A 21,504-nucleotide genomic window follows, 5' to 3' on the forward strand; every position below is an offset into this window, starting at 1 on the left:
GGTAACACCTCGAATCCGATGAAACACCTGGTGACGCATAGCGTTTTGTTAAAAGCCGAGAAATGCACCGTATTTGATAGCTTGCTGCGAGACCTCACACCGAGCACATCTACTGCGGGGGTGGTAAATCTCCATTAGTGAGTTAGCGCGGATCGCCCCGTGTGTGGGGCTGGACGGTCCTTATCATTTTGCAGAAAAAAAGAGACTGCTAAAAATGAAAACATGAGAGGTTTTTAGACAAAGTTTGTGTTCTCCATTGTTTAAGCACCGGTTCGAGCACCGTTTAAGCACCGGCACCATTTCAAAAGTACCGATTTGGCACCGGTATCGGATAAAACCTAAACAATACCCATCTCTACCTGTTACCTAGATTCTGGTGCTTTACTTGCACTTGGCAGCCTCCATGAAACACTGTGTGTAAAGGACAGTCCGTTTTGCAAGTTCAAGTCAAACTGCTCAAATTTTAATACCATCAATTTGCACATCATAGGCCATTTAGTAAATATTTGATCATCAAGCACCCTGTAAGTCACTATCATCAGAACAAGATTCTGTCAAACACCCAGTAACACCTTCACCCAGAGAAACCCCCAAAGTTAGCAGTGACACACAAACAGCTCCCAGTCCCACACAGATGTTTGTGACTCTTTTTAAAAACCAACAGTCATTTTTAAAGACACAAGAATTACAGTGCTGTGCCATTACTCATCACCTCACCTTCGAGATGCTTAACAAATGATATATTATTAATCTTTAGTTTAAAACGAGACAAAATAGGGGGTTAAACCCTAAAAATCCACTCCCTCCCTCCAACAGTTTGTTTGCTGTTTCTGGTGATTGGTGAGGGCTAAATGACAGCACTGGTTAGAGGATGGGAAGAAACAGACCCTGAGCTTTCAGTGTATTCTGGGTTAGGAAATCAGATCATCAGAGTTAGGCCGACTGCTGGGACAGCAGGCTGTGGGTGAGGCCGGGCCGAGGCACTGCTGGTGATCCAGGCACTGCTGGTGATCCTCGTCAATACTGCTGTTGCGTTGAGACCAGAGCTGATGGCTGACCACCACCCTGAAGGACAACACAGGAGAGGGCAGCAGAGTTCACTTAGAGACCGGTGTGCAATAAACCCACATCCGTTATTACTCTAACTTCCATATGATAGGTGTATTACTGGAATAAACCCTGTACCTGGCTCTGGAAGGGCTAACCACGTCCTGTCTGTTGTGTTCAAACCTGGAGCTGTAGCTGTACTTACACCACTACAAAGACAGACTGATTTCAGCATTTTAAAGGAGCCACTTTCTCTTCTAGTTTTATGTTTTCCTTTCATTGTTCTGCAGTTTCTCACCATGTGAGCAGGGTCACTGGTTCCCAGATGGACTCCTTGCTGGCAGAGAGGTCTCAGTAGGCTGATACCTGCACGTAAGACAAAGCAAACCTGAGCTGCAGTTTCACTGTTTTCCCTTCCCTCTGTGGCTACACGCCAAAGTCACAGCAGTCCAGCTGAATACATAACAGTGAAGTTGCACATGGACCAGCAGGAGATGAACAAACCATACTACAAGGTTAGTGCCCCCCAGCCCACTGGAGTACCGACAGCTTAAAATAAATAAATCAGAAATAACAGATAACAATCATGAGTCGCATGAGCTGCAATACTTTTTCTATGTTTGTTTGATGTTATTATTAGTTCATTTTGCCAGAATGGTTTTTACCACCATACACACGAGGGATGGGTGATATGTAAAAATTCATCAGTCCAATAACCGACGATAGGCGATATATGCACAGACCATTTGATGGGCGGAGCAATGCAATCATGCACGGACTGATTTGCGTGTTTAGGTCCAGCAGGACAAGCACAGAGGTGAGTCCACTGTCAGAGGCCATAAGAAGATCATCTGTAACCTTCACTAAAGCTGTTTCTGTGCTGTGATGGTACAGCGCATTGAAGAGGATAACAGTGGGTGAATTATATCCTTAAACTTAGTTACAGCACTTTAGAAAGACAAATACTGTGGGATATAGATTCATGTAATCCGACATAATCATCCTGCTATCACCAGGTTTCTGTGAGGTTCATCAATTATTAGCTCATGACCTGATGTTTAACAATCCACATTTCACTGATTTACTCTTTGGTGCAGATGTGGAAGATGCTGAAATAGTTACTGATTTATGGTTGTTTCTTCGGTGGTCTGGAAGCAGACGCAGGCTCTAAGGGGGTGGGCGTTTTCTCCCAAATATCTATACTGCCTGCTTCATTTTTGGACATCACTCAGACAGACAGCTAAACATATCAATCCTGTTCCAAATGGGGAAAGAGATCAGAGAAAACTACAGAATCTGACAGTGTTTTGATAAAGTTACAGTTATCAAGAACTGCAAAACCTAAAAGAAAAGTTAACATCAGTCAGGTGACCGTTATCTTATTTCAAAGCAGCAGTGCACATACATTTCGCCCTGTTGTTCCAGTACTTCTGCTCCCACTCATCCAGTAAGATGTTGAGGTATCTTGGACACTCAAAGAAGCGAAGGTAGCGAGATGATGATGGTGATGGGAAAACGCGCTCGAACTCTCCTCGACGGTTCAGCTCATCTTCACTCTCTGCCAGAACCCGGATTTCCTCTGGAGTCAAAACATCCAACACCGTGTGCATCAAGTCCTGAGAGAGAAAATGAAGGGCACAAGGTCATAACTGCTTCTTTGTGTTATTGCTAACAATGAAACCAGTGCTTGTTTCCACCACAAGCAACCAATTAATAAATAATAATAACCAAAAAACCTGTAGCTGTATGCACTTACGCTTCCTGTTAAACTATTAAAGTCACTGTGTAAACCTGTGTGTGTGTGTGTGTGTGCGTGTGTGTGTGTGTGTGTGTGTGTGTACCCGGTTAGCTTCACCCTGTTTCAGATAAAAGGCTCTTTTGACCTTCTCATCAGCAGACAGATCCACTTTGGGCCTCTCTCCATTCCCTGCGCACAAACTACAAACAAACAAGTGCACACATGTTCATGACGAGGTCATTTCTGAGGCTGCAGCTAAAAACCCAGAGGGGTAGTGTCTTATTGTTACCTGCTGGTGGAGCTGGATGCACTGCTGCAGGGGGTAACCACATCTTCTCTTGAAGGAATACGAAAGCCAGCCAAGTTCAGGAGATCTTTGATCATCTGACCCTTTATGGAAACATCGAGCCCCGTGTTGGAGTGAAGGCTGGATCAGAGTTACAGATGTAGTTAAAGGTAACTTTTTTTTTTTTAAAGAAATGTGTTATTTTAATGTGGGCATTTGTTACCTAGGCGATATGTTCACTTCTAGAATCCAGGGTTTGAGATTCTCGTCCAGCAGGATGTCGAAGCCAAACAGCTCGTGGCAGCTGTAAGGTGTCCGAACGTGCAGCTTCATCAGGCTGTTAACATACGGCTCTGACCTGGCCACGACACGGGAGGGAGGAAGCTGATTTCAGCATCTTAATCCTTGTCCTAATGCACAGTTTAATCTTCAGAAATACATACAGGGGTCTTTTCTTTTAACAACCTTTTTAGCTTTAAAGGTGCAGCATGTTTGTGAGGTTAGCACCTTTTAGAGCATTTTTAAGGACATGTTCCTCAGTGGAAAGATATCACAATTTCTGCATTGAAATACACATCTAAAGAAATATCACAGGCTATAAAAATAAAAACAAAGATTCAAATCAAATACCAATATTTACTCTAGATAGGGACTCAGCTGTGAAGCAATCAAAACTGGGAAAAGAACCTTTGAGCTCGAACAGTTAAACAATGGGTGGGAATCTGTCTGCGAGTCTGTCTGTTGCACGAGTAGTTTACGGATGCAGATGGTTTTAGCTAAAAGATATAATACAAACAAACTGATCTCTGCAGCCAGTCACTGAGCAGGCAAACTTACGCTATGATAGTTTTGATCACGATGTCTTTAATCTTCTCCCATATCAGGGTGGTATTGACTCCCTTTGACCCGAGGTACTGCCACAAGGCCTTCAGAGCCCTGAAAACACAAAGTAATATCCTCCCAAGTCATACATACAGAAACAGCAAAGACATTCTACACTACACTGTTGCATTTCCTTATCAGGTTATACTAAAAGCCCCTTGATAAGCTGTCCACTGGTCCAAAACGCTACAGCCAGAGAACGGACGAGGAGTAGAAACGGGCTCATTCAAAAAAGCTTAACAACACGGCGTATGCTGTGCAGCGAGGAGGGCTCAGACAAAAAAGCCTGGCACAGCATTGAAAAGCCGCCTACATCTGTGTCCAAAGGTCAAAAGGTCACATTCTCTACAATTCACACTTCAGCTCGATTCTCTGTGTTACCATTTGTGCCCCTGGCAGGCCTTGTAATCACTGTTGGTCTGGTACTCAGAGTTCTTCTTGTTGACACTGTAGTTGGTCAGGTGCATGAACTTATTACTCAGAGTCTTCATGGAAGACGAATACCTAGAGGCATGGAGGGGTGATAACTGAATCTCATTCATATGCATCCCATGTGAAATTAAGTGGCACGATCAACGTGGTGGAAAACTCACTTGCAGCTAGCAAATCGAACCAGTCCGTCTGAGAACATGTAGACTCTGAGTGGGTTGTAAGATGTCACATAGACGTAGAGCCGCAAGTCAAACTTGTTCCCACTGATGAGGTAGGGCTTATCTAGATACCTGCAAACATCCAGTTAGAGCATGTTAATGCAGCAACACTGAGTTACTTAGGCTGCTGAGCTCTAAACTATTAAAGGATTACTCACTTCTGAACAAGTAGAGGTCTTTTACGAGGCATCTGACTCCACTTGTGAATAACCTGAATGCCTATTCCTCTGGCTGATGCGGGCTATGGAAGAAAAAAAAGAGAGGAAACAAGTAATAACAATAAACTAAAACATAAATAAAACACATTTTACTCGATTCATATACAAATCATGTGTAATATGTGCAGGTGGATCCACACAGTGGTTTTACTCAGACTACAGGAAGCCTCTGTGTGTTAACAGTGCCAACACACAGAGCTGTACAATGACACTTTGTTTTTTCCATAGTTCAACCTGTCTCTAGTTTCTAATCTATAACATAACATATTTAATTATCTTAAGGAAATAAAGCTAATGTGCGTCAGACAGTTGTATTGTTGCACATGTTTGTTGCCCCGTAGGTGTTTGTGACTTTAATAAACCAGCTGCTTCCACCTCCACAACAACAAACCATCTCAGCTGTAATGGGAAGTTCATCTGAACTGTTGTTTCCACAAAGACAGTGAAATTTCTGTTATTAGATTACTCGCTCCATCTGAGCAGCTAGTTTCCTTTAGTCGATGAAATGAACTGGAAGCTCCTGCATGAATGTGTGCTGTGTATGTTTTTTATGCTACTATCCCTGCTAAGTAAATCTGGCAGATAGTGTGCTGTCTATTACAATCACAGACGTGCCTGCAGATTTTCAGTACATACAATTCAAAGGTGGAAAGTAAAGAATTACATTTACTTGCGTTACTGTAATTGAGTAGTTTTTTTGTGTATTTGTACTTTTTAAAGTCATTTTTCAAGTCGGTAATTTTACTTTTACTTAAGTATATTTTTTAAAAAGTATTGTACTTCGCTACATTTTCAATCACACCCGTTACTGAGTAAATTAAAAGAACAAACAAAAAAAACAACAACATTGCGCTTCGGAAATACTGCAGGGAATGATGGGTAGTAGAACAAATTAGCGTTGGGTCAGGATAAAGATGGAGTCTGACATCGGCAGTACGGATCCAGCGAAAAAAGAAACCCCGTCGAATTCTGCTGACCCTGAACTCGAAGAAACGGATGTGAACCCCTGGCCGTATTTAAGGGACCATTTTGGCTTCAAGTGCAAGAAAGGCAGCAGCTTTATTATGCAGTGCAAGCTGTGTTTGCCCAGAGAGACCGACTTAGCAGCTTTTAAAAATTTCACATCAAACCTGCGCAAGCATGTAGAGGTAAGTTTACTTACATTTTTCCTGTTTGTTAATAATAATAATTTCTTTTTAAAAAAAAATAGTTAAATTAGACAGAAGACAGACGCGGCTACTTTCTTACTTAACCCACATTTGTTCACACATGTGCAGAGGTGATTTTTTTGTTCTCAAACTGATCTCCCTGTTGGAGCTCAGTCTGGGGGGAGTTATTTTTTTCTCCTTATCTTTCCTCGTGTGGTGCATTTTCCATTGTTATACCTCTCTGACCCGTCTTCCCCATGTGATGTTTGTGTAATGTATGTATGGTCGGAGGGTAAGTCGGCGCTGGCAAAGGTCGGCATCCTTAACCCAATTTCCTTCGGGGTCAACCTTCAGGATCAATAAAGTTTTATTGAATTGAATTGCTCCTCAAAATTAACAGAGCAGGGCCAAGTATAAAAAATGAAAATACATTTTTATAGCAGCTGCCGTACGGCTCAATTCAGTACTTGTTCTCTTATTTGACATTAGAACACATTCTCATGTAAAAGAATTGGTTGGTTTGGTGACCATTATCCATTTTGATGTGTAGACTTGCAGTTTAACTGCCACTGCACTTTAATTTGTAAAGTTTTTCTTTTAATTAAAAAACAACTACTTTGAGATTTATCCCATTGTCTGTTTCGCACTACTCAGAAGAGGCTGTCCTCCTGCTCACAAAAAAGTAACTATGTAACTTTTACTCTGAGTAAATTTTAAATGAGCTACTTTTTACTTTTACTTGAGTACATTTTTAGACAGGTAATTTTACTTGTACTTGAGTAAAATTTCAGCAAAGTAATAGTACTTTTACTTGAGTAAAATATTTTAGTACTCTTTCCACCTCTGATAAAGTTACACTCTATGACCTGAACGTACAGGTTTGATGATCCATTTTTGTTTGGCGCCCCCTTCCTCCCAGGCTTTGCGGAGCAGCTTGATGTCTTGAGGAAGAACAAAGGTCTGGGGGAAAAAACTGAACTCTTGTTTGCCGAAACGGACTTGCATCTTGGATAGGTTCCTCCACAGCCGGTCCTTTCTCCCAATCTGAAATGTTCCTGGAAAATGGTTCAGCTGGGACACACAAATACACAAAAGTACAGTCAAAATCTGGACTTTCTCAGCGTACTATCAAGAGTAGTCCATGTGCAGGTGCTGACCTTCTGGTGTTCTCCAAGAGCTTTGAAGCCAGGTGACTTCATGTGGTGTCCCCAGCAGCCCAGCCAGTCATGGCTTTCTATGTGACAACACGTGTTTATCAGCCAGGGTCAGGAGTTACCTTTTTATCTTAGCCTTTAAATATTAGACTGAAATTCTTCACCATCTAATGTTTTTGTTGCCCCCATAGATATACACTAACCTCAACAATCATATGACCCCTATGAGCAAGCACTCAGCGACAGTGGGAAGGAAAAACTGCTTTTTAACTGTACACAAATCGTTTTAGAAAAAAGCAATCTTGTCACAGCTAATCCCAGAGACTTTCAAAGAACCAGTTTCAGCAATATCTGTGTGTGACATGTAGCGACATGTAACAACTTACTCTTTGTGACTCTGAAGTGTGATCTGCCGATGGTTTGCTTGACAATATTAGGAGTTACGGTGCTCATCTTCCATTTTAACAGTCGCCTTTGCTCTGCAGGAAGCAGTTCCACTGCAAAGAACACCGATTCATTCTTTTAACAGGTAACACATGCTGTAAAATACAGTATCCAGAGGTGTATACAGTGAAGAAGTGAAAATATTAACATAATAATCAACACGTTCAGGCAGCTGCTCTGCTCTGTGTTGGTACAGGGCATTGAAGATAATAACAGTGGGTGGATTATATTCTTAAACTTAGTTACAGCGCTTTCAGAAAGACATCTACTGTGATAAAGTCCACTCCCCACTGCTGTGTAATCAATTATTGTAAATGTTATCAGGAAATGATCAGACAGGAAATAGTTTTCTCTGTTAAGAGGGTACAGAGGCAGGAGAGTGTGCTCTGTTTGTTCTGAGAGGAACAGGAAGTGCTACTCTACTGCAGAGAGAGCTCAAACTAAGTGAGAGCACCCCCCAGAGGATTGTTCTCTGCCTGGGTTATCCTCATTATCTGAGGGTGGGCTCTACAGATGTATGCTGGAGTTTTCTGGGCACATACAATGGTCTACATACTGTGATAGACCAGAAATCTACAGATCACTGAATATTACTCTTGTAACAATGCACCATGTTTGATTGATGAGTAAACCTCTGTCATGGGTTTTATCTTACCCAGCAGCATTAATGTAGGCTCTGAAGTAGCCACGACTATTTTAACAGTCGACGCGTCGTTTGAAGCTTTGTAAGATCCTGCAGCAGGATTTAAGAGTGTAGTAAGGGACTGAAACAGAAGGTGGCAGCACTGCATCTACGAAGGATGCCAGCTGCCGTTAAACGCCTTCTGTCCAAATTCAGGGGCCGCATCGTCCTGAGGCCGCATTTGAAGGCCGATTACAGTGACGCGACGAAGCCTGTCCAAATTCGGCTGTCAAATGCGTCCTCCTTTTCCCCAGATCTGGAGGATGGGTCGGGTGTATCCTTCGTGACCCACCATATCCCAGAATTCATAGCGCGGCCCTGCCAATTCCAGTTTCCAACAATGGCAGCAGCTGCTTAGTTTTAATATCACTCTTATTAATCTTTCTGGGTCACAAAATAAACGTTTAAGATATTTTCAGGTGAGACTGTAGCTGTGTAAACTTCAAATATCTGCTCGGTTCATCAAGTAATCACATTTTTCCAAAAGTGCTCCAACGTTTTCAGAGACATCCGTTACCCACCAGCTCGATAGCAGACAGGGAGGTCAAGGGTCACTAGAGCCGGCGAGAGCAGCGAACTCCTGGAACATCATTTTCAAACCCCTGTGGTCTTTGGCTACTCAGGTTAAACATGATACATAAGTCACTCAGATAACTTAAACATTTGATTGTTTGGCTTTTTCCAGTGTTTTATTTGTTCCTGAGTAAATCTGTTTGGCTGAGATTAAAGTTCTAGTTTTTACACAGCTGAATAAACGTCAAGCAGACAGCTGATCATCAGAAGTGTGAGATGGTTGGGAGTTTACTCCAGTGTCCTGTTATATTTTACATATGAAGGAGCAGACGGCCGAGTTTATTAAACTCCACCGAGACAATCTGCAAATCTGCAAACTATCATCTTGTCTTTATTGTTAGTTAGCACATACCTTAAACACATCGAGCTGTAAGCTAATGATCGTTATATAAGAGCAGATGCTGCTGGTGCAAGCAGCTGTACGTTTTACGTCCAATGGATGATGATCTGATTAGTCGACTATCAAAATAATCGTTTGTGGCAGCCCTACTTTGGAGACTGCTGGTATTATGCACTTGTCTGGAGTGCTCTGTTACAACCACACCATAAAGACTTGTGGTATCGGTCACACTAACCAGCAACCTACAAGTATGGAGAAACTAATGCAGATCTTTCAAAGTTTCTTTCTTGGCAATACTGGTTGGTTTCTGGTGGTGTTGCATGGCTGTAGGTATGAATGACAGACAGCATAGTTCAGGTGGTGTGTGGATTTGGGTGGCTTGTCTGTGTCCCTCTTACTGAAGTTGTAAAAAAGCTTGATGGACTGTAAAGGCTGGAGCATGGTTGGTCCTCCAGCACACAGCCAGCTTTGCAGACCGATCTTCACGTGTTGTAGCAGTTTACGGTCACCAGGGGACAGAGTCACTAACAACATGTCTGTGGGCTTCTCCTGCTCGTGCTGATGTTGGGACTTCAGACACGTGTTATGACAAACAAAGCGCTGAACAGTGCAGCCACTCTTTCCTTCTCATCCTGTTTTCTAAGCTCCTTTTCTGTTCCAGGCCTGAATTCACCCATCAGCATCTGACCTATGCACAGTGCCATCCAAAGCTATGTGCTGCTGGTTTTTATGAGAACTGCATGCAAGTACGACTGCGTAGGTGTCCCTCACTCTGTGCTGGAAAATAGTTGTGCAAATGGACACAAACCTAGTAACATAACTAACAGGTGACAGCTGCTCAAACCACTGATGTTCCCGGTTTGTCAGCTGACACAGAAGGTCAGCATCTGTTGAGGGGTCAGGTGTGCATTCTGTACAGGTGTGTGGATGTTAACATGACAGAAAAGCTCTCACTGCTAACATGACTTCAGAGGCTGATCTGATGTTGTGTGTATATCATGTTAAACACAGCATAAAGTGCCACAAATTTGATTATTGAAAAAAATGTGATTACAGTCTTCAAATAGGTCTTAAAAAAAATAAATAAAAAAATAAATAATATATATATATATATATATATATATATATATATATATATATATATATATATAAATAAATAAATAAATATTCATCTGGGTTAAACTTTTTCGACTACTTTTTGATTAGCTAACAAGTCACAAATTAGACCGATTCAGTGCAAATTCAGTGGTAAATTAACCAGAAGTGCAATCTTCCAGCTAAGAGCAAACATTTTTTAGACAAACAAGCATTGTAAATATCTGCAACGCAGTAACAGTGGAGTCTAAAAATACTTCTTAAACATATCTAAACGATTCAGCTATTTTCCATGCTGTTTTAGCCCTGGCAGCGACTGAGGCTGTGGAACCAAACGTTTGGTGACCCCAAAATGAAAAAAGCCATAAATGAGATCATGTGGACGTGTTGTAAAGATTTAAATCAAGAAGTTACAGGGTGTTGCAGAGACACATAAATAACTGAAGATCAATGATCTGTGATAGTAAACTTCTTATATTACAGTTACAACTCTGACCTTTCTCATTGGCGGTGCTGAAGTAGAGGGTCGGAGGGATACGGGGAAACAGACTGGGAACTAGTGCTGGTTGCTCCTCTTGACTGTCTCCTGGTTCCAACGACATTGGCTCCTCGATGCTGACAGAAAGACAAAGTAATGAACATCATCCCTATGCCCACATCTCATGGTTAGAGTTACGTTTGCCAACTTCTAACTACGAGACGCTGGCATCTGGTTCACAGTTGTAATGTCAAGTCTCCTCTGCTCATAGAGAGCAAGCAAATACACCATCTCATAGGACAGTATTTCAAAGGCGGTTCAAAATAGGGCTGTGCGATATGACCAAAATCTCATATCCCGATATAAGACATCTATCGTCCGATAACGATATAAATCACACAAATGTAACATTTTCTGTCAATTCTGTGAATCTCGGGCAGGTGAACTGTTTCCTGCTGGGCGTCGTGTAGGTGAGTCGAGTGTTTTAACCGATGCATGAAACGATACATTTTTAGACAGAAGTTGTAACGGCGCCGTTTCCTTTGTGAGTATTTCTTACACGGCGTGCTGCGGGGAGAAGCCTGTTCTAACGTTTTAGTCTAAGGTTTATTTTTTAGCACCTGGCGGCTCTTTTTTGCTTCTCATCCATAAATAATCTGCATCTTTCACGTGATTCAGTTTATTTTGAAAAGTCTCAACAGGATCTTGAGCTTTATTGTGAAAGGTTTATGTGAAAAATAAACAAGCGGACACGCCGTGGTGTTACCGTCGTTGTTGCTAACGACAACGCATAAAAACATGCGCTTGTCTGTCCGTAGTGTGGTGATATTAAATATAAGAGAAAGAGAGAACTTTAAGAAATTAATAATAACTACAGTGACATCAGAACATGAAAACATTGCTGTAAACAGTTTATTTTGCGACACCACGAAACAAACGATAGCGTAAAATGAAACGATGTTTTTATATCGTCATCTGATATATATCGTTGTATCGAACAGCCCTAGTTCAAAATGACAAGTTAAATGATAAACAGTCAACCTGATCAGACAAACATGCCAGAACACTCACATGACAGTCATAGGAAGCAGAGATCTTCTTCCAGTGATGACAGGTAAGCTTGACGGGAGCTTTAGCTTTCAGGGAGGGGTGTTATTTTATTTAGAGTGCCAGTCTATTTAGATCAACACAAACCAATCAGCTGGATGGGTTAAAAGGAACAAATGTGACAATAGCAGTCCTGATCCAGAGTGGTTTTACAGAGAATCAGTTCCTAGTCTTTGGTAGGCAGTTCTACTGTTCACGCCATAACAGAGGATAACAATATGATGCACAATGCTGCAGACCTTTCCACCACTCTCCAGCTGTCTGCCCCTTTGAACTGAAAGAGTTCACAAGCTCTGATGGACAGAGGGACATTTGACACTACTTTAGGAGAACAATCAGAAAGCACCAGGCCCTGAAAGGAACGTTCAAATCTTTAAAGGTTTCTGATGGAAATTAAAGTGGGTAAAGTGCTTTATAAATAAAGCTGGTATGGTATGGAAAATGGTAAAAAAGCTAGCTGAAGGTCAGAGTAAAAGCACAGGTTACTGAAGTACTGGAACTGCTGTAATTGTGGTGGTATACAGTCTCATATGTGTCCCAAATAACTGCTGTGGCGGAGCAGCATAACATGGGAAGCAGGTGCTGGAGCTACAGCCACTAATGCTGCGACTCTTAATAAATCAGTAACAGCCAGCTGCAGGAAAAAGTTGAAATACTTCGGAATTAACAGGATTTCTGCAACAACCCGTCTGGAATCTGCTCTCGTCTCCTCTACTTCAGGTATTCCAGTTAGGAGAGGAGGCTGGAGTTTGGACAGTTTCTTTAGACTAGGTGGTGAAGGACGGCTTTAAGCAGAAGAGGAATCATTTCTACCGGGGATTCTTCTAATTCAGTTTCATTTTATAAATGACAAAATTGTGTCAGCAGATGAGATAAAAGCAATCATTACTGTTGATAAACTAGTATTAAATAAATTATTACTTAAAGTTTCTCAGGAAAAACTTGCATAGACTGTTTTGGTGCTTACATTTTATTTATGTCATCAGTTTTCCTTTTATTTTTTTGCATCCTTGTCACACTTGCATGTTTCAGATCATCAAACAAATTGTAATATTAGACAAAGATAACCCAAGTAAATAAAAAGCGCTAATTGGATTTAAGAACACACTTTGACTGCAAAACCATTATTGTGATGCATTTATTTATTTTCTTCAGTGATTCAGAGAGCTGGTGTTTTGGATCTTTATCCTCCTACGTAACTACACTGGATGCCAGTGTCACGGCTGGCTCACAAGGAGGATTACAACACCTGTTTACTCTGATAAATGCTGATAAACACGCTACCAAAAAGTGCAGAGATCAAGCACAAAGGCTGGCTAGCAAAAGTGGGCAGAATTCATGGTTTCATCAGTTACTGCAAGACCTCCAGGTCCTGAAGCAGCAGAGCAGCAACACACCATCACATGACCACCACTATATCTGACTGTTGGTATGATGGTGTTCTTATGAGATGGGTGTAATGAGGAATGCAAACTTGTCAGTCCACAGAATATTTTCCCAAAACTCAAGATGTGCTTTGGCAAACATGAGACGAGCCTTCGTTCTGACACCACTGCTACGTCTACAGTGTTGTACCACAATGCTGCTGCCACGCTTGTGGCAACAGGTTCACATTTTAAGTGAGCGCACTGATAAAAAGGATGTGCTGAAGAATGTGTTTATGTTAGGTTTTAAATATCGCTTAAGTAAATGTGCCTGTGCAGCATGTTTGCGTGTTTTTTGTTGTTTTTTTACTTTTACTTCCCTTTCAATTGACAAAGAACCATATTTGGAATTGGAAGAATTTTTGTTCTATGAAGGTCACAGTAAATAAACCAGTGATGGTGTGTGTATGGTTACTGCATGTCTTACCAGGAGGGGAGAGTGATGCACCCTCCGGATGAAGTGCCAGTGATGGAGGAGCTGTCTGACTCAACAACAAATAACAATGTTCTCATCAGTACTATATTATTACATAATTATACAACATGTCATAATATCATCAACAAAAAACTGACCAGCTGATTAACTACAGCACAAGTATGATAGAGTTTACTTAAACGTCTCACCGTCATCACTGCAGGCAAGCTCATCAGCCAGCTCCTCTTCTTCTACATCCGCCTGTGCAGCATGCTCTGGGCTGAGCAAAATCAAGTGTAATCACTAAAGGAAAGATGTGAAGGAGGGAAACCTGAAATGTGATGTAGCTGATTCTCACCCAGGCGGAGGGGGAGTCTCTTCAAGCAGGGATTCCTGTGTCGGTGAAGGAGAGGAAAGGGATGGAAAGAAATCTGATGTGGAGGCTGGCTGTCCCTGTCTTGTGAGGCGAATGGCTGAAATCTGATTGGTCATTGAGCCCACCAAGGCTCCTGCAGGACAGGAGGAAACATCTGCATGTGAACTACAGGATTGTGCTACATAACTACACAGTACTGTAAATACAAAACTGGGGCCCATTAAAAATCTTTAAATTAAAAGAAAAACATACAAACAAATGAATAAATAAATAAAAAGGCCTCCTTTGTTTCAATAAGGATATTCAATTATTGAGAATGAAAATATATCTAAAGACTCATAATGCTGGGTACGGTTGACCGAGTATGTGTTTTTAAAAATTTGTGACTTTTTTTTTTTGCAACATTTGAAACAAAGAACAGTGGGTGGAAACATATTAACCCAGTGGTTCCCAAACTTTTTTTGCTAGGCCCCCCTTTGTTTTAGAAGAAAAATCCCCCCCCCCAAAACATCTCCAACATGTCAGGAGTAGTTAGTCTTTATAAGAAGTGTTTGTGAACTAAAAATCAAGAATGTGGGATTCTGTTTGCCCGTGATTTGAACAGCCCAGCGCTGCTCCCGACGCAGGGAAACCCAATCCTGCAGGGAGACCTACCTCCACACTTGTGCAGGTGAAGCCAAAGGGAAGGTCTGCCTCACCATATTTTCTAGTGTTTGGCTCAAAATGAAGTTGGTTTGGAAACATATTCAGTGATGCTTCATCTCCTGCTTTGCGTTTGTGTGGGAGCTCCGTCAAAAGCCTGTCCGTTATGCTAGCAGTGTCAACCCTAACCCTTTGTATTAACCAAAGACAGCCTGTGTAAAACACGACCTATGCTGCTGTGTTGACTTGTATAAGGATCCCAGACACAGAGTTAAAAGTCCAACATTTTGCTTGGGCTTCCCAAAGGTTGATTCTGTTCATCTGGGCGTAGCATCAGTGGGAGAAACGAGTTGTCATCATCCAGGTGACTGTCTCAGCTGACTGCAGGTTTCCAACCTTATAAACAGGACATCTGCACAATGACTAAAACTAGCCCACTGATGAACAATGGGCTGGGAGGTCAGCTCCTTGGCTTGTCTGTATTGAGCAGCAACTCAAACCAGTTTAGAATTATAAATGCTTATTTAGACACTGAGCCATGGCTCTGTACTATACGCACACATTTCTGCATCTTTGCCATTCAAAGACACTTTGTTTCGCAGCTTTGTTTGCTAGTTTAACTTTTCCGTTACGGGAGAAAAGATGTTCCTACAGCCTATTGCATGGCCGGCTCAGACTGCTTCCATCTTTTTTGCCCGGCCTCCAGACCTTTAGTTTATTTTACTTGCTCTTTCTGCCAGAATAAAACCATTTTAACAAACAAACTCACAACAACCTTTGATGGAAAAATGTCCTTTCAAGGAAACTTTCAGAATCAGCTTCTCGACAACCATAGCTAGCTGATTTAACTGCACTTCACTGCCAGGCCCATCTGCACTGCTGTGCTGCAATATGTGCACTGAAATCCTAACATACGGAGAAACATTATGTTCAGATTGGGTCTAGTGCAGTTAGATCATAGAGTTCATTGTGCAGAGAAGACGTGGAGAACGCTAAGCTGATTGCTGCATCAACAGGGTAACAACAGCCTTAGCAGCGTGACGGTGTGGAGTGACATCTACCTCACTGGAAAAAATAAGGCTTGTCACCACTGGGGAAAAATCTCAATGCACAGAGATTTTGCAACCAATGCCAACTCCATATCTCCACAGTCTGAGGTCCAAACCATCCTCCATCTCCCACAAACCGGTGCCTGCTCATATGAGTGTTCAATGGATTAATTAAAGTTTATGAAAATCAGTCAATTAGCTGGAAGATGCAGTTGATCTTACCATTTATGAGTACAATACTCTTTGCTGTTCTATTAATAAAACTCAAAAAACAACTGTACCTTTAAATTAGTTTGTTATCTCATATTCATATCTATACCCAGACAATCTCCACGTCCTGGGTTCCATTAATATGGGTGTAGCACAAGCAAACAAAAAGTTCTGATTACCTGCAGCAGCGTCTGGTGGAGGTGGCTTTTCTGAGTCACTGGCACATTTCAAAGGTGGCGTGGGACTGTTTGGAAAGGAACTGATACGTTTGCATGTGGGCTGGGTTCTTCCCAGCACACTACATGGGATCTGCTTGGTTAGATCTAGTGATGCTCTTTTTTGGGACTTGGTGATTGCAGTTGCTCCCAAAACTGTGAGAGGAACACCTTTCACAAGGAGCTGACAGTCAAAAGAAATGTCAAACAAAGTTGTGCTGCTGTTGTGTGTCTGACCGTATTTTGCTGCTGGTGGGATTGAATAACTCCTCTGTGTAGGTTTTGCTTCTCCTCCTGTGCTTCTCATCTCAGCGCTTGTGCTGTCGAGGCTGGAAGCATCCTTCTCCACAGCTGGCCCCTGATGTTGACAAAGACTAAGGCACATGTCAGGCACGGGTGGCAAAGAGAAACAGTCTGCAGCCTCACACTGCGGAGAAAACAAAACAATATCAGACAGACTTGCATAAACCTAAAATTATAGGTATATTTCTGAAGGTGGCTAAATTACGGTTTTGCCTATAATGAACTATTTGCTTTTACTGATCCCTAATACAGCCCTACACAATGATTGGTTTAAATCACTAGACTTGAACATGTCAAACATATTTATGGAAAAACAAACCATGATGGTTGTTGTGGCTGCACCTACAACAAGCACTGTGTGGAAAAGTAGAAATAAAAGTTGGCTTTCGTGAGTTCGAGCATTAAGCATCATAACAACTTTAAACGTCTAAAATCTGGAACATATTATTCACAACAGGAATCTTGTTTTAGTGCAAGAACATATCAAATAATGGAATTATTGATTCCTTGAATTACATTAGTTGAAGTGTGCCACATATTAAATCCCAGTCAAGTGAGCTTAGACGTGGCTAAAATGATTTTTAAATCATGGTAATTATTATTACACCTGCATTTAATTATTATCTACAGTGTACAAGTTATTGCTCACTACTGATAACTCAACTTCACTTCCAGCTGCAAAATGAGTTCTTTCCATCAGCCCACTCAAAAATACTTTTGTATACAAAATATATTTAAATACCTTCAAAATTATTAAAAGACCCAACATACAACTTGTACAACACACAACTCTCCACAGAATACAATGTACAGGACAAAGCGTGTTCCAAATGGGCTTTACCCACAAACATGCAGCCATTGCACAGGAAACTCTGCTGATAACCATATCCATGTTTTACAGTGCTATACAGCTGTTCAGAGGTTCTGTCAGAGGACATGCTAAAATATAAAGGCAGCTGTAGACTACACAGTCGTTTAAACAATGGCCTGAGCAATTGGTTGCAACCCAAAACATTCCTAGAAATGATCAGTGCTGGAAAAGCACTCACCGTCAGCTTCTTGGTGTGCTGGGAAGCCTGCTTCCCTATAATCAGCAGATCTTGATGAGACACTGCCCCCAGTCCCATAAGTGCATCGCCTGTGGCAGCCTGATGACTCTCCACTGCTGAAATGTTTGCAGACTGAGAGCTCTCAGACGATGTAGATTTTGGCATGGTATCTGGCAGCTGGACATTAAGGCCAACCTGGTTTTCCATCTTGTTACTGGCCTGTGTTAGGCTGCAGCCAGTCTGCTTCAGCCCTGGTACCAGCAGTTTGTTTGGGGTTAGAATTCCATCTGACACAGCGGTGAAGGTGCCATCGCCTTTTTCACAAACAGCAACCACCGGTGACTTGGCTTGGTCATTCTTCCTGGATAGCTCAAAGGAGACATAACTATAAGGCACTTTTGTGACTCTAACTGTCTTGGCTTGTGCACTTACAGGGGTTGTGGTGTTGGGATGATCTGCACTAGAACAAGCCACAAGCTTCCCTCCACCCCAGGGGGAGGACTGGTTGGTTGGCATGGTAAAAACCAGCGATGTCGTCCTTATTTCTAAAGGCTGGTTTTGTGGCAGAGTTTTGGGTGATCACAGTAAACAATTTGACAGTTGAGAAAACTAATAAATGAATGGCTGAAAGCTCCTCCTCCTCTTGCTGACCCAAAGTTGGTGATTTTCAAGGTCAACTCCAACTAAACAGATAACCAGTTCTTGATAAAGCCAGACCAACAGTAACCACTACTTCCATGGCAAATGTCTGGGCCTCTCATCTGGGCTGGAGGAAAGCAGGAAAACATTGACTTGTGGTTGTGCTGCAGGTTTAGATGTTTTCAGGTGTGAAGTATACGTAATTCAAGATGAATCTTAAGTCTCTGGTTCATCAGGAGGTGTTTTTCCGTCATTTTCTCATATACTGCTGCAGGAAGAAATGTGGCTGCACCAGATTATTCACACTAAGGTATCAGGACTTGACAGGAGAATGGGATCCCCCACAGCCATCATATCATCCTCAGTCACGTTACAGGAAATGAAACTGTCCACTCTCAGCCCTAATACTGTAAGCACAAGAGAAAAAAGCACAGTCAGTTATTATTAATTATTATGAAAATCCTTTCATATTATCATCACTTAGTATTTGCACATATTCAAGCCATTTTACTGCAGTAGGCACATACAATGTCACAGGTAATCCAAATTTTTGTATCACTGAAAAACTGGGTTGTGAACATTTTAGGTTGCTTAAATTACAGAACAAGTTTTAGATTGAGATTAAACTACTTAGAAATATTGCATCTTTATGGTTTAATCTTTGAAGAATAGCATTGGGTGACTGGAAGAATATATCTGTGTTGGTGGTTAACTCACTTAATTGCAGTTGTTTTTGTTTTGGGTTTTCCCCCATATTTTCTGTCAGATTGTGTTCCAATTATATGTTATATTTGAGATGACGGCCGTTGAACACATAGCCCAGCCATAATGGGGGCAGATTGTTGTATTCCGTATGCATTTTTAATTTTGGGTGCCTTTACGTAACGTGTACTACGGCTAACATGCTTCAGGTAATATTAAGGGCATATAGAACACTGTGGCGATGTCCTATAGATCAGCAAGACCGAACGTGGGGAGTTGGCTAGCTTGAAGTAAACTATAACGTCCCATATTCACGGCTGTCGCTGCTGACTTTTGTCATAGTGACGACCGTCAGAGAAAGCGTGGAGAATTCACGTGTGAGCTGACATGCCGCTTCAGTTTAGCTTCACATTAGCCTACTTATAAGTCTAGTTTGATTACGTTAAGTGATAAAATGGTGTTAGCTGACGCGAAACTGAGTTTCCATAGAAACAATGCACCCACCCTGTGGGGTAGCCATACATAAAGCCAGTTTAACTAACCTACCTTCAGTTTACCGCTACAATGTTCACTTCGTGTTAGCTTAGCAACCCAGACCGATTCAATTAAACTGCTAAACTGTCGTCATGTGCTCTAAGAACTGCCCGGAGGATAAAATACTTTTATGAACTCATAGGAATCTTGTTATTCTATGTTCGTACCTACTTTGTCTCATGTAATGACTAAAGCTGGTGTTCCTAGTTGAACGATAGGATGCATGTTGCATGTTGCACCGCTGAGCTTAAAAATCCAAACGATACATCAGCGTGACCCAAGATCGTCTATTGAACCAATAAGAGAGCAGGACTTCTTCTTCTTCTTCTTTTTATCAGTATTTATTGGCGGTTGGCAAACAGCGAAATGTTTTGCTTACCGCCACCAATTGGTGTTGAGTGTGGGCCGTACAAACAAACCCTAGAGCAGGACTTCTTCTTCGTAGAGGTTTTTGGCGGAGCGTTACTGCCACCACCTGGTAAAGATACGTCACTTCATAGTGCGGATCCCGCGCTACAGTCCCTAGTAACTGTTGCCAAGGGAATCTGGTTCAGATCTTAGTGGGCACAGGGAACGAAAGAAACGTTTATTTGCTTCGACACCAAACAGATTACATGAATCTGATGAAATCCAGCCTAACGAAAATGAACTCCACCTAAACTTGGTTTATATCTGACCCAGATAGACTGCAGGTCATAACTTCTTACCTGAAGTTCAGTTCACCTGACACTCGGACGGGCGGCCGCTTCGGGTTTCTCCTCCTGCCTCCCCTTTCTCTCATCCACCTGCTGGCCTCCACCACTTGCTAATGTTACTGAATCTGTGGAAGCTCCGCGATAGCCACCACACGAAGTAACGAGTAACGAGCCTATCTAAATCCCAGTAACGAGTAACGCGTCCCTGATTTTGGCATAATAACTAGTTACCGTGCTCGTTACCACAATAATATCCCAACACTGATTAGGGCTCGGGTGTCTGAATTCAAAGACAAAATGCTACTCAATAATTTGTATGCATTAAAATTACATCTCCAAAAGTTGATTCTGTTCATCTGGACGTAGCGTTTTGTGGGAGAAACGTTTCGTCATCATCAGGTGACGTCTTCAGTCTCAGCTGACTGCAGGTTTCAATCTTATAAACAGGACATCTGCATAATGACTGAAACCAGCCCACTGAGGAACAATGGGCTGGGAGGTCAGGTCCTTAATCTTAATTATGCAAATTCTCATGACCATTGATCAGCAATCACTGATCAAAACCCACTGATCAGTGTCCATGAGTCCCATTCACTGTCACGGTTCTGGGTCCGTTGGACCCAGTATTTTGAGTTTATTATGTTTTGGTTTATTTTTGCATTATGGATTGTTTTCTGATGTTCTGGTGCTTTGTTTATTATTATCATTATAGATCTGTTTCTGTTATTCTTGGTGAGGGATCAGTTCTTAGGTTTTGGGTTCTCATGTGTATTACAGTTTCTGTTCAGTGTCTAGTCTGTCTCTCAGTCTCATGTCTGCATCTGGTTTAGTAATTCTTGTTTCCTGTCTTATTGTGAAAGTCTTTGTCTTATGTTAGTGTGTGCAGCTTAGCTCCCCCGTCTCGTTAGCCCTGATCTCCCCCAGCTGTGTCTCCCTTCTGTTGCCCATTCCCTCATTACTACCCTGTGTATTTAAGCCCTGTGTTTTCCAATGCTTGGTGTCGCATCGTACCCTCAGATTATGCCTGTGTGTTTCTTTGGTTTCTGTATTCACGGCTGGTTTTCATGTCAGCAATAAAAGCTGAGGTTCTGATTTATAATTCTGTGTTCGAGTCCTGCGCTTGGATCCTCCTCTCCGCCTGCCCGCACACAGAGCCCTGACATTCACAGAGAGTTGGGGAATGTCTGCAATCACAGCATTGTAAGATGGTGACAGATGTACCCTTAGGCCCCCTCCTCGATTCAGAGATGGTCTTTCCCTTTTCACGTAAATGGCTGCATTCAAACCAGCGTTCCTCCCTGTCCAGGATGTGAACATCCTCATCCTTGAAAGAGTGTCCACTGGCCTGTAGGTGTGAATAGACTGCAGAGTCCTGGCCTGACGAGGTGGCTCTTCTGTGTTGTGCCATC

General features: G+C 42.0%; 1 protein-coding gene across 7 annotated transcripts; it reads right to left on the minus strand.

Annotated features, from left to right (window-relative positions):
* Positions 1-441: 441 nt before the first annotated feature.
* On the minus strand, positions 442-19,904 carry ttll4 (tubulin tyrosine ligase-like family, member 4). 7 transcript variants are annotated; one of them, XM_026144692.1, is made up of 22 exons: positions 19,413-19,761; positions 17,526-18,571; positions 16,411-16,600; positions 16,138-16,329; positions 14,040-14,190; positions 13,891-13,961; positions 13,694-13,748; positions 10,754-10,872; positions 7,510-7,620; positions 7,127-7,203; positions 6,846-7,040; positions 4,762-4,844; positions 4,547-4,675; positions 4,335-4,457; positions 3,909-4,007; positions 3,295-3,429; positions 3,075-3,212; positions 2,889-2,985; positions 2,453-2,663; positions 1,346-1,413; positions 1,186-1,256; positions 442-1,065 (listed from the first exon to the last, which is right to left on the minus strand). In XM_026144692.1, the coding sequence occupies exons 2-22, from the start codon at positions 18,039-18,041 to the stop codon at positions 912-914; spliced, it is 2,985 nt and encodes a 994-aa protein (XP_026000477.1). In that variant the 5' UTR covers positions 18,042-18,571; positions 19,413-19,761; the 3' UTR covers positions 442-911. The 7 variants fall into 7 exon arrangements, with proteins under 7 accessions (XP_026000477.1, XP_026000475.1, XP_026000473.1 ...); XM_026144690.1 differs by lacking the exon at positions 19,413-19,761 and adding an exon at positions 19,780-19,904 and having other exon boundaries at positions 16,138-16,600; XM_026144688.1 differs by having other exon boundaries at positions 16,138-16,600; positions 19,572-19,761.
* Positions 19,905-21,504: the final 1,600 nt, after the last annotated feature.

This window comes from Astatotilapia calliptera, chromosome 16, assembly GCF_900246225.1.
Source record: "Astatotilapia calliptera chromosome 16, fAstCal1.2, whole genome shotgun sequence".
NCBI lineage: Eukaryota > Metazoa > Chordata > Actinopteri > Cichliformes > Cichlidae > Astatotilapia > Astatotilapia calliptera.

Coding starts and splice junctions, on each gene's coding strand:
- ttll4 (XM_026144690.1), bottom strand. CDS start 18,041: ATGCCAACCAACCAGTCCTCCCCCTGGGGTGGAGGGAAGCTTGTGGCT. Junction 14,191..16,137: donor TCCACCAGACGCTGCTGCAG/GTAATCAGAACT, acceptor CCTGTCCTGCAG/GAGCCTTGGTGGGCTCAATG. Junction 10,873..13,693: donor TGCATCACTCTCCCCTCCTG/GTAAGACATGCA, acceptor TCTTTCTGTCAG/CATCGAGGAGCCAATGTCGT.